We start from the raw sequence: 15,608 nt of genomic DNA on the forward strand, positions 1-15,608 counted from the left end.
TATAAAAGTCTCCTGTCCACAGAATCAATTAATCAGTCAGACTCTAACCTCTACAACATTGGCAAGACCAAAGAGCTTTATAAGGATGTCAGGGACAAGATCATAGACCTGCACAAAGCTGGAATGTTCTACAAGATTATAAGTACGACGATGGGTGAGAAGGAGACAACTGTTGGTGCAATAGTAAGAAAATGGAAGAAATACAAAATGACTGTCAATCGACATTGATCAGGGGCACCATGCAAAATCTCACCTCGTGGGGTATCCTTGATCATGAGGAAGTTGAGAGATCAGCCTAATAGCAATGAGGGGAACTTATTAATGATCTGAAGACAGCTGGGACCACAGTCACCAAGAAAACCATTGGTAACACATTACGCCGTAAAGGTTTAAAATCCTGCAGTGTCCGCAAGGTCGCCCTGCTCAAGAAGGCACATGTGCAGGCCCGTCTGAAGTTTGCCAATGAACATCTGGATGATTCTATGAGTGATTGGGAGAAGGTACTGTTGTCAGATGAGAGAAAAATTGAGGTCTTTGACACTAACTCGGCTGCCATGTTTAGAGAAAGAGAAATGCTGCCTATCACCCAAAGAACATCATCCCCGCTGTCAAGCATGGAGGTGGAAACATTTTTTTGGGGGTGTTTCTCTGCTAAGGGCACAGGACTACTTCACTGCATTAATGAGAAAATGGATGGAGACATGTACCGTAAAATCCAGAGTGACATCCTCCTTCCCTCCTCCAGGACATTAAAAATGGGTCTTCCAGCAAGACAATGACCCAAAACATACAGCCAAGGCAACAAAGGAATGATTCAAAAAGAAGCACATTAAGGTCATGGAGTGGCCTAGCCAGTCTCCAGACCTTAATCCCATAGAAAACTTGAGGGAGTTGAAGCTCAGAGTTGCCAAGTGACAGCCTCAAAATCTTAATGATTTATAGATGATCTACAAAGAGGAGTGGACCAAAATTCCTCCTGACATGTGCGCAAACCTCATCAACTATATAAAACATCTGACTGCTGTGCTTGCCAACAAGGGTTATGCCACCAAGTATTAAGTATTGTTTGCCAGAGGGATAAAATACTTATTTCTCACTGCAAAATGCAAATAAATTTATAAAAATCATGCGATGCGATTTTCTGGATTTAATTTTTGATATTGTGTGTCTCCTACCCTTAAAATTAGACTGTTCATGACTTTGTCACTGGTCAAAATGTGTGTATTTACAGTGCCTTGCGATAGTATTCAGCCCCCTAGAACTTTTCTATGCTTCAAATATAAAGATACCAAATGTAAATTTTTGGTGAAAAATCAACAAGTGGAACACGATTGTGAAGTTGAACGAAATTTATTGGTTATTTTAATTTTTTGTGGAAAATCAAAAACTGAAAAGTGGGGCGTGCAATATACAGTATCTACTGGAGAGTATTATAAGGGAGGCAAATTAACTCGAAAAAAGGAGTTTATTTTATTAAACAAGTCGGGATGGTGTGTTCCGGGTTATGAGCTGTGTTGCCTTTATGCCAAACATATCGTTTGGCATTGTTGCCAAAAAGTTCAATTTTGGTTTCTTCTGACCAGAGCACCTTCTTCCACAACTTTGGTGTTTCTCCCAGGTGACTTGTTGCAAACTTTAAACAACACTTTTTATGGATATCTTTGAGAAATGGCTTTCTTCTTGCCACTCTTCTATAAAGGCCAGATTTGTGCAGTGTACAACTGATTGTTGTCCTATGGACAGACTGTTCCACCTCAGCTGTAAATCTCTGCAGTTCGTCCAGAGTGATCATGGGCCTCTTGACTGCATCTCTGATCAGTCTTCTCCTTGTTTGAGATGAAAGTTTAGAGGGATGGTCGTGTCTTGGTAGATTTGCAGTGGTATGATACTCCTTCCATTTCAATATGATCACTTGCACAGTGCTCCTTGGGATGTTTAAAGTTTTGAAAACCATTTTGTATCCAAATCCGGCTTTAAACTTCTCCACAACAGTATCACGGACCTGCCTGCTGTGTTCCTTGGTTTTCATGATGCTCTCAGTTCTTCAAACAGAACCCTGAGACTATCACAGAGCAGGTGCATTTATACGGAGACTTGATTACACACAGGTGGATTATATTTATCATCATTAGGCATTTAGGACAAGATTGGATCATTTAGAGATCCACAATGAACTTCTGGAGTGAGTTTGCTGCAATGAAAGTAAAGGGGCCGAATAATATTGCACGCCCCACTTTTCAGTTTTTGAAATTCCACAAAAAATTAAAATAACCAACAAATTTAGTTTAACTTCACAATTGTGTTCCACTTGTTGTTGATTCTTCACCAAAAATGTACATTTGGTGTCTTTGTTTGAAGCATGATATGTGGGCAACGGTTGAAAAGTTCCAGGCGGCCGAATACTTTCGCAAGGCACTGTGTGTGTGTGTTTATCGATCTCTCTCCCTCTATCTATATGTATATAGGTGTGTGTGTGTATGTGTGTGTATGTATATATATATATATATATATATATATATATATATATATATATATATATATATATATATATATATATATATATAATCCAGGACTTCACATTAATCCGACAGAAAACAAATGTATTGGAAATGTACAAATAACACTAACATAGTGTTAGAAAAACTTGATTATTGATACTTTATAACTCCTCAATGTAATGCAAGAAATAAGTAGAAAAATAAATGTGACTTCAACCATGAAAAGAAGGGGATGAAAAAACCCCAACCATCTTATATTTATATTTCTGTCATGAAAAATTTTTTTTTCATCAGTTCAGTGGGAATTTTTCTTTTTAGGGTTAGAATGGCTCTAGTCACTTACGCACCAGAAGGTGAGAATGTGGCATTGTCTTCTGTGAGATGTTTCAGTAAGTGTGATATCACGAAGCCCCTTTTTCCTCCTATTGGAAAAGTGAGCAGAGCCGGGATAACTGTTTTTTAAACTACTGATCAATGCATGTCCAAACACATGCAATGGGTGTTTAGCTGAGCTATCTTTTGGCTGACACCATCTCTTATACAGGAAGGATATACAGTACATCTTGGTACCGTGTTAGCCAGTAGATAGAAAAATATTTAGAATTTAGAGTCCTCAGTGGTTGATACCTTTTAATGGCCAACTGAAAAGATGGTAACAAATTGCAAGCTTTCGAGACTACACAGGTCTCTCCATCTCTCATGACATCCACCATACATATGGAAGTACTGCTTGACCAAGCATTTGCTTTTAGTGTGGCGTGGAAAAAAGCTGCTGCCAGACATCTCCTAGCAGCTTATATCATGGAGAAGAAAAGCTTCCAACCCTTGTCTCCCCCAACCATCAGGAGGCACCCATACACATTCTAACTTTAATCTAATGTGTTACGGCCTTAGCTTTCTAATTATTTCATTCCTACCAGAGGTTTGTTAAGTGCATATGCCAGAAGCTTTTTCAGGAGTATTTTCCAAGCGTCTGAATCACTTGGGATATTCTATTCTACAGCTCTGCTGAAAATAGTATGGTGTGTTTCCATAGCCCCAAGACAGACATTGACTGTTTTCACAGAAATGGCCTGGTGCTACCAGTGAAGGTAAAATTCAGCTTGAAAGTAGTTAAAGCCCAAAATGAACAGAATGTGGTTGCCTTCTTTCAAAACCGCTCCATGGTACCTAATAGACGGCCTATCTGTTTTAAACCGACAGGCATAACACTGAAAAGCAGGATGTTTTGCAGTTTATTAAAAAAGATTTATTATGGATAAAGCTATAGATAATTGCCATTGCTGTAAGCATAAACACCTGGACCCTGAATAAAAGAAGAATAAACTTTATTGGAAAAGCTGTTCATGTTAATTTGTTCTCTCCAAAAGACACAAATTGGGAAATGGTACTGTTGGAAATGATTGATGATTAGTAGTGAAGCAAAAATAATTATTTTGATATTGTAATCGTTTGGACTAAAATAATAAAGTGACATGTCATTTGTACTGCACTTTAAATACTAGAAAAAAAGCAAAAAGTAGGCCCTTTTTGCATAAAAGCCATCCCACTGCAATAAGGTGGACCCAATCAGGATGTACTTCGCCTCTCTGTGCCAGCAGGCCTCAATAGACTAGTACAGAGCAGGACCCAGGCTTGTTTTGCACCTGCCAATGGAAAGCTATATAGACAAGCTACACTGCTCAAAAAGTAAAGGGAACACTTAAACAACAGAATATAACTCCAAGTAAATCAAGCTTCTGTGAAATCAAACTGTCCATTTAGGAAGCAACACTGTTTGACAATCAATTTCACATGCTTTTGTGCAAATGGAATAGACAACAGATGGAAATTATTGGCAATTATCAAGACACACTCAATAAAGGAGTTGTTTTGCAGGTGGGGACAACAGGCCACATCTCAGTACCAATGCTTTCTGGTTGATGTTTTGGTCACTTTTGAATGTTGACCAAATACAACAAGTATGACAAGAATACATGGTATGAATCATGAATCATTTACCTATAATCTCCATGTGTCCATAAGGATTACGAGACCTATCATCAAATAACTCGCAAAACCCAAACCAAAAAACGATGATCAAAAGGTCAATTTATCCAAAATTTATGCAAATTTTGTTATAAACCGCAAACTTTAAAATACATAGCACCAATTGGGGAAAAAGGGGAATAGAAAAACATGCTTGTATACTGCGATACCTATTAAGCAATGCATTCATCCGGGCAAGGGACTTACTTAAATCATATATCTATAGAGAGAGATTTATGAATATTAATTCTCTGCATCTGTCGACAAGTATTTATAAATCTAACAGCAGATGTAACTTGTCATTATAATACATATATGCATAGCCCCGGCTATTTGCCGCAAGGTGAAATATCATCCACAATTTCAAATTATCCTAGCCTATGCATGCACAGAAATCACACCCCCATACTACCGGCTACCCAATTCCACCATAGGGTCTACCACAATAACAAAGGACAATGCCAATAAAAAATATTATATTTATCCTTGGATGGCTGCCAGAAGTTGGGGGCTATACCGATGCCCAGACAAGTGCGTCCACTGTTGTGCAAATGGAATAGGCAACAGATGGAAATAATTGGCAATTATCAAGACACACTCAATAAAGGAGTGGTTCTGCAGGTGGGGACCACAGACCACATCTCGGTACCAATGCTTTCTGATGTTTTGTTTCTGACCTCCAGCAGGCCACAAATGTGCATGTGTCTGCACAAACGGTTAGAAACTGACTCCATAAGGATGGTCTGTGTAAAAGGACCGGATTTCCTCCCTGCAAATACTGCAACGTTATAGATACCAAAGAAGGAATTCTCCTTACACCTCTATTGAGGTCCGGTATTAACTATTCTCACCAATTAATATCCACTAAGTATGCCTCAATGTTATCTTTTCCTTATACAATATACTAACTGAGACAAAACAGTGTAACAATAAAGGATAAAAACAATAAAGGATATATATTGCACACACAAGTCTGCAGTCTATATCATACTATATATTTATACCCAAGCTGGCGACTATAAATATATATATATATATATATATATATATATATATATATATATATATATATATATATATATATATATATATATATATATATACACAGCTACTACAACTCTTAATACAGTAATATCACTACAATATACAGTAATAACCCACAATATCTAGTAATATCACAACAATATCACATAGTGTAAAAACCCACAATTAACTGCCCAAATCACACATACAATATCAGCCCTCCCATCTATAGCTTGCTATCCCTAATGAGTATAAGCCATGTGGGTCCATCATCATTCCAGGAAGCAGGCAAAGCAAAAGAGGGCCTCCAAGCACATGTGTTGTCCCTTTTATGTCCAGTCAAGAAGAGGTTTGTTCAGCACCAGGTGTGTGGGGATGAGGTCACAAGTCTATTGTTCACTAGCAAAGGTACATCCCATCAATCCTGAATGAAATCTGATATACCAGCACATGGTGCATGGTGGAGGAGGGGGCCTACTGAGCACATGTGGAGGAATTATATATCACTATAAACATCTCTACGTAAAGATGTACATTTTGGGGCACTTCCCTTCTACAGTCTGAGTGCCCGACGTCCACAGATTGGGGTTGTGCTCACAGCCATAGAACACTAGGATTGGCAAATTCGCCACTGGCGCCCTGTGCTCTTCACAGATGAAAACAGGTTCACACTGAGCACATGTGACAGTCTGGAAACGCCGTGGAGAGCGATCTGCCTGCAACATCCTTTAGCATGACTGGTTTTGCAGTGGGTCAGTAATGGTGTGGGGTGGCATTTCTTTGGAGGGCCCACACAGCCATCCGTGTGCTAACCAGAGGTATCCTGACTGCCGTTAGGTACCGGGATGAGATCATCAGACCCATTGTGAGACCATATGCAGGTGCAGTGGGTCCTGGGTTCCTTCTGATGCATGACAATGCTAGACCTCATGTGGCTGAAGTGTGTCAGCAGTTCCTGTATGATTAAGGCATTGATGCTATGGACTGGCCTGCCCATTCCCCAAACCTTAATCCAATTGAGCACATCTGGGAGACCATATCTCATTCCATCCACCAATGCCACGTTGCACCACAGACTGGACAAGAGTTCACTGATGTTTTAAACCAGGTCTTGAAGGAGATCCCTCAGGAGACATTCACAGTCTCTTCAGGAGAATGCCCAGGCGTTGTAGGGAGGTCATACAGGCACGTCGAGGCCACACACACACTACTGAGCATCATTTCCTTGTCTTGAGGCATTTCTACTGAAGTTGGGTCAGCCTGTAATTTGATTTTCCACTTTGATTTCGAGTATCATTCCAAATCCAGACCTCCATGGGATATTAATTTTGATTTACATTGATCCTTTTTATGTTTTAGTATTCTCAACGCATTACACTATGCAATGAATAAAGAATTACAACTGGAATATTTCATTCGGTGACATCTAGGATGTGATATTTTAGTGTTCCCTTTAATTTTTAGAGCAGTGCATATAGAGAAGACAAAAAGCCCCAAAATGGGGGCCACATTCCATATATGTACAGAGTACAAGGAACCAAAGCACAACCGTAGAAGTGGGCCTGACCATCTCTTCGGTTTTGACATTTGGCAAACTTATGACCATTGTGGAGCAAAGTGATGGAGTCCTGTTTTAGCAGTTGTGCTAATAATATTCGTGTTAATATTTGGAATGTGTCATTGCTCCTGATTAGCATTTTCAGAGGCTGTTAAACCAGCTCCGATTACTTGAACTTGTCAAAATACAGTTGGCTGTGACCTACAGTGTTTAAGCAGATTTGATGCTTCTATTATTGTAGGGCACTGCGGTCTTCTGGTACAATCTTTTCAAAAGTGGAGAGGGCGACTATAGGACAAGGCACGCAGCTTGTCCTGTATTAGTCGGCAGTAAGTGGGGTAAGTTATTTTCAGGTAATATTTCTGTTTTACATTAGAATGTACATGTTTGCTTTATAAACATATGTCAAACAATTTTTAAATAATTTACCCAGCCCCCCTTCATGGGAGGGGATAGAGTATATAATAAACATGTCAAACTACCTATGGTAAACAATAAGGCAATTAACATATCCAAATACCTTCTTTAACTGGGGATGAGAAGCAAATTTTCTTTTAGTTATGTAATGCAGCATGCTGTCTAATAAGCTTACAGCCCTATGCACAGTTATCTTATGACTTTGTCCACCATGTTTCTTTGCGCACTACTGGCTTCCAGTTTTTTTTTCTCTGACATTCTATTTGAACCACAGCCAAAAATTGCCTTTTAGATAATCTTTTCCCAAGTACATGTTCCCTTACGCAGTGATCATAGATTGACTCATCGTTATAAGTAAATCTGGTGACAATGGAGGAGGTTTCTTGATATTTTTTTTTTTTTTTACTCTATTCCAAGTAACAATTTTGCATGTGTCAGTTTATCAGTACAGTACTTCATTACATGCTAACCTGCCAATGCAGATCTTTGGCTTTGACTTGTCTTTGCCGACAGCCAAGTGTAATTTTCTTTAGGTAGACCTTTACATAAATATTTCAGGATGAAAATGTTTTAGAAATTCTTTCATAATGGAAAAATGTTGCAAGTGCAGTCAAAACCGGAGATCATCCAATTTATTTTAATAAATAAAACATGAGTAAGCATAGTATGCAGCTTTTATATGATAATTTATTGAAGCTAAACATTTTTTTAAAACCTTTTATATATGCCATGTGAAAAAGTAATTAATCTCCTAAACCTAGTACTTTGCTGTGTTACCCAGGGTATGAACAATTGTAATCAAATTCTCGTCATGAGTCTTTTTTACACAGCTGTGCAGAATTGTTCGTTTGGGTGGTTTTCGACATTGTCCAGTTTTGTTTTTTTTAAGATCTTGCCACAGCATCCAAGTAGATTTCAAGCCACTTTAACTCTGCCACTCATAAAACTTTTTGTCTCTTTTTTTTGAGCCATTCAAGGGTGGACCTTTTTGTGTGCTTCAGATCATTGGCTTGCTGCACAAGATAACTGACCTGGAACTTTGAGGAATAAACTGATGGAGGGTCATTCTTCTTAAAGGGAGCCTGTCACCAGAAAAAAATGCAAAAACGCTATTAACCTTAACATATGGCATTAATCTGCAGGTTAATAGCATTATTAACATGCCCAGTGCCCGCACTTAGCCGAACGCTATCGAGAAAATTAATAATATTCCCCTTCCCGCAGGATTCAGATTTCATTTACAGGGGCCGTTCAAGTACTACTTTAGTAACCGCACCCCCTGACTGACACTGGCTCTGATTTGAAGTCGGCTGCCAGTCAGGGTCGGGGGTGCGGTAGAGCCGCCGCTCTGTGTACTCAGTGCAATGACTGAACCTATGCCGACACCACCCCCTCATGATTTGAAGCTGAACGCTGCCGGGAGAATAAAGTTATTTTCTCCCCGCAACGTTAGGTCAATTGCCGATGCCAGGCAGGCTAATAACACTATTAATCTGCAGATTAACCCCATATCTACAGGTTAATAGCTTTTTTTCTTGTGACAGGATCTCTTTTGAGAAAAAATTTTTATAGCAGAATTCATGGCTACATCAATTATGACAAGTCATCAAGGTCCCGCAGAAGCCAGGCAGCCCCATACCATCACAATACCACCACCATGTTAGTATGATGTGAACTTTACTCCAGATGTAACGTGATCCATATTTTCCAAAAAGTTCCGTTACTGACATATTTGTCCAAATAATATTATCCTAAAATTATTGGGTATCTTCTACATTTTTTTCTGGAAAATGGGAGACTAGCCTCTGTAGGCGATACTTTTTGCACCTTTCAACTTTCTCAAGGATGGCATTTTTGACGTGTCTTTCCTTTCATGGAATCATGTACATTAACCATAGTGGTTAGAGTGAGGCCTGCAGATATTTCAATATTTGCTCATTGCTCATAAACAACTCATTTAGGAGACAATAGAACCCAGACTCTCTTAGTAAAATTTTGGTAGGCCAACCAATTCTAGGAATAACACTGTTCCACTGTTTTTTCAGACTCATACCTTGGCATCTGCATTTGATTCTCTAGTCAGCACATGATCGCACAATCTATTAGACCATTTATCTGTGTTACATTGCCAAATTCCGTTGATGTGATGTTGGACTTAATGGGTCTGGCAGTAAACTTAGATTGATGTGGTTAGTGAAATTGAACCCAATTATCAATTGTATTTAGTTAACTGGCAGATTTAATAGCTAAGATGGAAATTGTTTGATTACATAGACCAAATAGGCATGAGCAGCATTTTTCCTTTAATGAAAACATCATTTAAAAGCCGTATTATGTGAGTACTTGGGTTATCTTTGTCTCATATTAAAAGTTGATGATCTGAACATGTAAGTGGGACAAATATGCAGAAGTAGAAGAAATTGGAAAATGAAGCATATGTGCTTTAAAGAGCACTGGTCAGCAGGGTTATAGACCCAAAGCAGTATCCTCACAGTGAAGTACCTGATGATGATAAATTCCATACCTTTATATTCTGTCAGGGTCTCCTTTCTCTAGTGTTCCATCAGCGAATTGTTATGCAAATGAACTCACAAGGTCAGGGATTTGGCCTTCACACACAGCTCTCCAGCCTCTTTCTCTTCCTGGCACTTGCCTCCTGCTTGTAATTGACAGGTCACGCTTCTTTGTGACCTGCTCCCTCTACTGACATCTCGCACAGGCGCCCACATTCCAGGGGGTAGCGCATGCTCCGTAACATCATGATGATGTTGTGAAAGTCAGACTATCCGCGCAGACTAGACAGTGACTTCTTCAGGTACCATCATTTTTTAGGGGCAGCGTATGTGCATATGGATAGTCCGGTTCTTGCAATGTACTCATGACTTAAATGCAAATGTGAATTAGAAAACAGAAAATGCAAATCCAAAGGGATCATCATGTCAAACATATCATTTTCTTGTGCTTTTTAATTGTTTTGATCTCTATTTTGCAGCCCTTGAGTCCTGGGTTCAAATCCCACCAAGGACAACATCTGCAAAGAGTTTGTATGTTCTCCCCGTGTTTGCGTGGGTTTCCTCCGGGTTCTCTGATTTCCTCCCACATTCCAAAGACATACTGATAGGGAATTTAGAATGTGAGCCCCATCAGGGACAGAGATAATGTCTGTAAAGCGCTGCGGAATATGTTGGCGCTATATGAATAAAGAGATTATTATTAATTTGTACTTTCTGTGTATTCATACAGTAAACTGTTTGATATGGTAATCCATATGGATTTGCATACTTCTTTTCTCTTTACTTGGTATTTGCAAATTGTATGCAAGGTTGACGCCAAAAATCAATGGTGCCCTCTTTGTCAGCAAATGTTTGCATATTGTTGTTACTGTGCATGTGCCGCCCCAAGAATATTGGTGCCTGTGCGAGATGTCGGCCATGGGAATAGGTCACAAAAGACTGACCTGTCAATCACAGGCAGAATGCCAGCACCAATAAGAGAGACCATAGGAGGTGCAGGCCAGGCCCGTGCAATTGCAAGCTCTTTGCATAAGAATTTACCGATGGATTACAAGACAACGGAGACATGGACTTACAATATATGGAAGTAATAATTGTTACAGGTACTTTACTGGAATGACATTACTTCGGGGTCTGAAAACTTTGACCGTTTCCCTTTAAGAAAAATCTTGATATATTTGATGCTAATTTGTTCGTTGTATTACTGTAAAGATATGCTGCAGGCAATACCATTTTTATATTTTACAATGTTCACTGCTTTTTTTTATTATTTTTTTCTAGTTTCAAATAAATGGTTTCATGAACGAGGACAAGAATTTCTACGGCCCTGTGGATTAACGGAAGTTGACTGACATGCAGCATATCCAGTTATTATTGGTTTTTATTTTTCTTTATATTTTATTTTTACATTCTGTCTTTAGAACTTTTTATCAATTTCTCTAATTCACGCCTGGTATCCAGAGTAGTGAAACCTTGGAAGATTCTGGAAATCTAAAGCCATACAGTCAATTCCACTTTACATTTCATACAACAAAGATAAACGAGTAAAAAGGTGCTAAAAATATAATTTGGGTCTGGATATATTTTCCCTTATCTTGGGTGTGGGATGCAGATGGTTTATGAGTCCAAGTTTCTGACACATATCATTTTACCACTACCTGATTCATCGCTGATGTCATAGAGAGATTACATATTGCTGCCTATTTTTAGGTATCTTTCATAAATATGAATATGATTTTAACCAAGATGAGAAGCACACTTAAAGGAAAAATATATTCATCCAATCTACAGGGAACTAAATCAGGCTCTATTTTTGTTACATTTTGCTGTTCTGCTCTAAGTATCCGTTAATTAGACAATCTAGTAAAATGATGATTTTGTCAGATGACCTGCACTGTGAGCCATGGTGTAGCAGCTACGTTTTTCTTAGATAAGGATTTTCAAATGTTCCTTTCATTGTACATTTTCTCATGGGTGAAGCAAAGTTGGGTTGAACTGTTAAAGTCTATTTTTGTGATATAAAAGTAATAAAACAAAGTGTGAAATGAAAAGGTTTCTCTATTATAACTTTATGACCTATTTGACTTATTTATTGCGCACTTGTATTTAATTAGGGTCTTCTATGGATAAAAAAAAATCTTTTTAACTAAGCCCCAAAGTAAAAATAATCCTGTAACAATAGCTCACTGTTCCTGTGTGAGTGCTGCTTGATGCTCCACATGACAGTAGGATGTTGACCATTATCATGACCCAATGTTGCATGAGACACCTAAGCTGGCTGGCCAGTCATTGCCTGCATGTTTATAGGAATAATATGTCATTGCAAGTAGTGGAAATGAGGAAATGTTCACCAATTCTAACAGGTAAGTGAACTGATTTTGCGAGTTGCTAATATCAAGTTACATCAAGGCTTTCAGGTCAGATTTCTGGCATGAAAGCTTTAAAAAGTACCCAAATTTAGGAACAACTCCACATTCAGTATTATTCATCCCCCTGAATGGAATCCCTCCTATGAGCACATATTTATAAATCAGATGTCTCATGCACTTTATACAGCTAATCAAAGGGTTAATTAGCGGCATCCGGTTTTTGAGATTAAACACCTCAAATACTTGGACTGGCTAGGTATTTCTTAAATATGGTGCAGAAAATAAATAAACAAAACTAGCTCATCGATCTTCAGAAGGTGCTCGGAACTCCGTCCTCATGAGACGTAATCGTATACCAAGGAAAAAAGTTGCTGTTCCAGCTCTTCATTAAAAAAAATTAAAAAAAATCACATTTTATTTCACATACCATATAAGCCGAGGCACCTAATTTTGTCACGGAAAACTGGGTAAGCTTATTGACTCGAGTATAAGCATGGTATGTATTGTCCCCTCATTCGTATTCCGGTATGCGTGGTTCCCCTCGTCCTGTCCTGCTCTGTGTGGCTCCCACTCTTGTATGCATGGCTCCCCCCGGCCCCCTCGTTGTATGCATGGCTCCCCCCAATCCCATCTTGTATGCATGGCTCGGCTCCCAGCATCCCATCCTTGTATGCATGGCTCGGCTCCCCCTGTCCCATCCTTGTATGCATGTCTCTTCCCTCGTCCCATCCTTATTTGCATGGCTCCCCCGTCCCATCTTGTATGCATGGCTGGCTCAGCCGTCCTCCCCCTTGTATGCATGGCTTGGCGTCCTCCCCCGTCATACTCGCCCTCCTCAAGCCGTTGCTGAATGTCCCTGCATCTCCATTGTCCCGACGCAGCAGCTTCTTCCTGTGCTGAGCGATCAGGTGGTACCGCTCATAAAGGTTATGAATATGCGCTCCACGCCTATGGGAGTGGAGTCGCGTGCATATGCATTACATTAATGAGCAATACCACCTGACCACTGAGCACAGGGACAGGAAAGAGCTGCTGGCGCTGGGACAGAGATGCAGCGATGGAGGGTGAGTATTGATGTCTTCTGGAAGCTGGCGGCTGCAGCTGTCACTGTGCTACAGTCTCCCCCGAGGGCTTTCTGGACTATGACTCCTGTATGCGCCAAGAGGGGCGTTTTCAGTACAAAAAATGTTCTGAAAATCTCGGCTTATACACGAGTATATACGGTAATTAAAATAACCCCGGCTCCTAGAACCACACTATAGCGCACATGAGGACATGAGCGATGTGTTTCGATCGCAGCTGCGATCTTTATCAAAGCTCATTCCTTGAATATGACGTATTATTGCATGTTGGCTATATGGCTAGTATGTGTTTCAAAAATGTAAAAGTGATCATTGCCTTGAACAAGCATATAAAAGGATACCGAAGGTAACTATACTCCTAGAGATACAGATGTAAGCTGAGTTCCCGGTTCAGAGTTAAAGGAACATTGGCTACCCTACCTGGGCATGGCAGGCATAGGAAACGCTCACCAGATTCATGAGGAGGCAGGTGGTCAAAAGCATAAGTATCTGCATAGAACCTGTAGCTTGCACAGTTAAGGGAAGGTTCACACGAGCGTATTGTTCAGCATTTCATCCAGAAAAGTAAGTTTTTTTTTTCTCACTTGTCATCCATGTGCAGTCTGTATACAATCTGTTTATTTTCTTTTTTACTCAGCAGCATTTAATCATGTACAGGACCATTTACAGTTTCCTATGTTACAGAAATGCAATGTAGCCATAAAATCGGATGCTATACTGTGGTTATGCATGGTATATGATTTTATTTTCATCACAGACCTCCGATTCACGAAAGAAACTTGTGCATGCTGTGATTTTTTTTTTTTTGGTCAGTAAAAAGACAAACAAACATCTGCATTTTATCATTAAACTAGCTGAAGAGCCCGGCGTTGCCTGGGCATAGTAAATATCTGTGGTTAGTTATAGCACCTCACTTCTCTTATTTTCCCCATCACGCCTCTCATTTTCCCCCTCACTCCTCTCATTCCCCCTTAACACTTGTCATTTCGACCTCACATCTGTCATTTTCCGATCACTCCACTATTTTCCCTCACTCCTCTCATTTTGCACTCACATCTTTTCATTTTCACCTCACACCCCTCATTTTCACCTCACACCTCTCATTTTCCCCTCAGTATATACATGTTTGTCATCTCCCTTATATATAGTATACACCTGTATGTCATCTCCTGTATATAGTATATACCTGTATGTCATCTCTTCTGTATATACTATATACCTGCTGTATGTCATCTCCTCCTCTATATACCTATGTGTCATCTCCTCTTTTATATAATATATACCTGTATGTCATCGCATTTTATTGCATAAAAGCGCCAAAACATTAAAAAAAGTTATAATCGTACTGATCCGAAAAATAAAACTGCTTTATCAATTTTACCAAGCGTGGAATGTTATAAACCCCCCCCCCCCCAAAGAAATTCAAGAATTGATGGTTTTTGTTCATTCTGCCTAACAAAAATCAGAATAAAAAGCGATCAAAAAATGTCATGTGCCCGAAAATGGTACCAATAAAAACGTCAACTCATCCTGCAAAAATCAAGACCTCACATGACTCTGTGGACCAAAATATGGAAAATTATAGCTCTCAGAATGTGGTAACGCAAAAACTATTTTTTGCAATAAAAAGCGTCTTTTAGTGTGTGACTGCTGCCAAACATAAAAACCCGCTATAAAAACCCGCTATAAATAGTAAATCAAACCCCCCTTTATCACCCCTTAGATAGGGAAAAATAATAAAATAAAAAATATATTTATTTCCATTTTCCCATTAGGGTTAGGGAAAAAGTTAGGGATACGGTTGGGGAAAAAGTTAGGGATAGGGTTGGGGCTAAAGTTAGGGTTGGGGCTAGAGTTGGGGTTAGGATTACGTTTATGATTGGGTTAGGGGTGTGTCAGGGTTAGGGGTATGGTTAGGGTTGGGATTAGGGTTAGGGGTGTGTTGGGGTTGGGATTAGGGTTGGGGGTTAGAATTGGGAGGTTTCCACTGTTTAGGCACACCAGGGGCTCTGCAAACGCAACATGACGTCCAATCTCAATCCATACAATTCTGAGTTGAAAAAGTAAAACAGTGCTCCTTCCCTTCAGAGCTCTGCCGTGCGCTCAAACAGTGGTTTGCC

The 15,608-nt window shown here is 39.5% G+C and overlaps 1 protein-coding gene across 4 annotated transcripts in view; it reads left to right on the top strand.

Annotated features, from left to right (window-relative positions):
• Positions 1 to 12,088, top strand: part of P4HA2 (prolyl 4-hydroxylase subunit alpha 2) — a 147,430-nt gene extending 135,342 nt beyond the window's left edge. For all 4 annotated transcript variants that reach the window (XM_069763941.1, XM_069763943.1, XM_069763942.1 and 1 more), the window contains 2 exons: positions 7,349 to 7,445; positions 11,319 to 12,088. In XM_069763941.1, the coding sequence (XP_069620042.1) occupies positions 7,349 to 7,445; positions 11,319 to 11,389 (168 nt within the window). In that variant the 3' untranslated portion in view covers positions 11,390 to 12,088. The remainder of the gene's footprint in view (positions 1 to 7,348; positions 7,446 to 11,318) is intronic.
• The last annotated feature ends 3,520 nt before the right edge of the window (positions 12,089 to 15,608 follow it).

This window comes from Ranitomeya imitator, chromosome 4 (assembly GCF_032444005.1).
Source record: "Ranitomeya imitator isolate aRanImi1 chromosome 4, aRanImi1.pri, whole genome shotgun sequence".
NCBI lineage: Eukaryota > Metazoa > Chordata > Amphibia > Anura > Dendrobatidae > Ranitomeya > Ranitomeya imitator.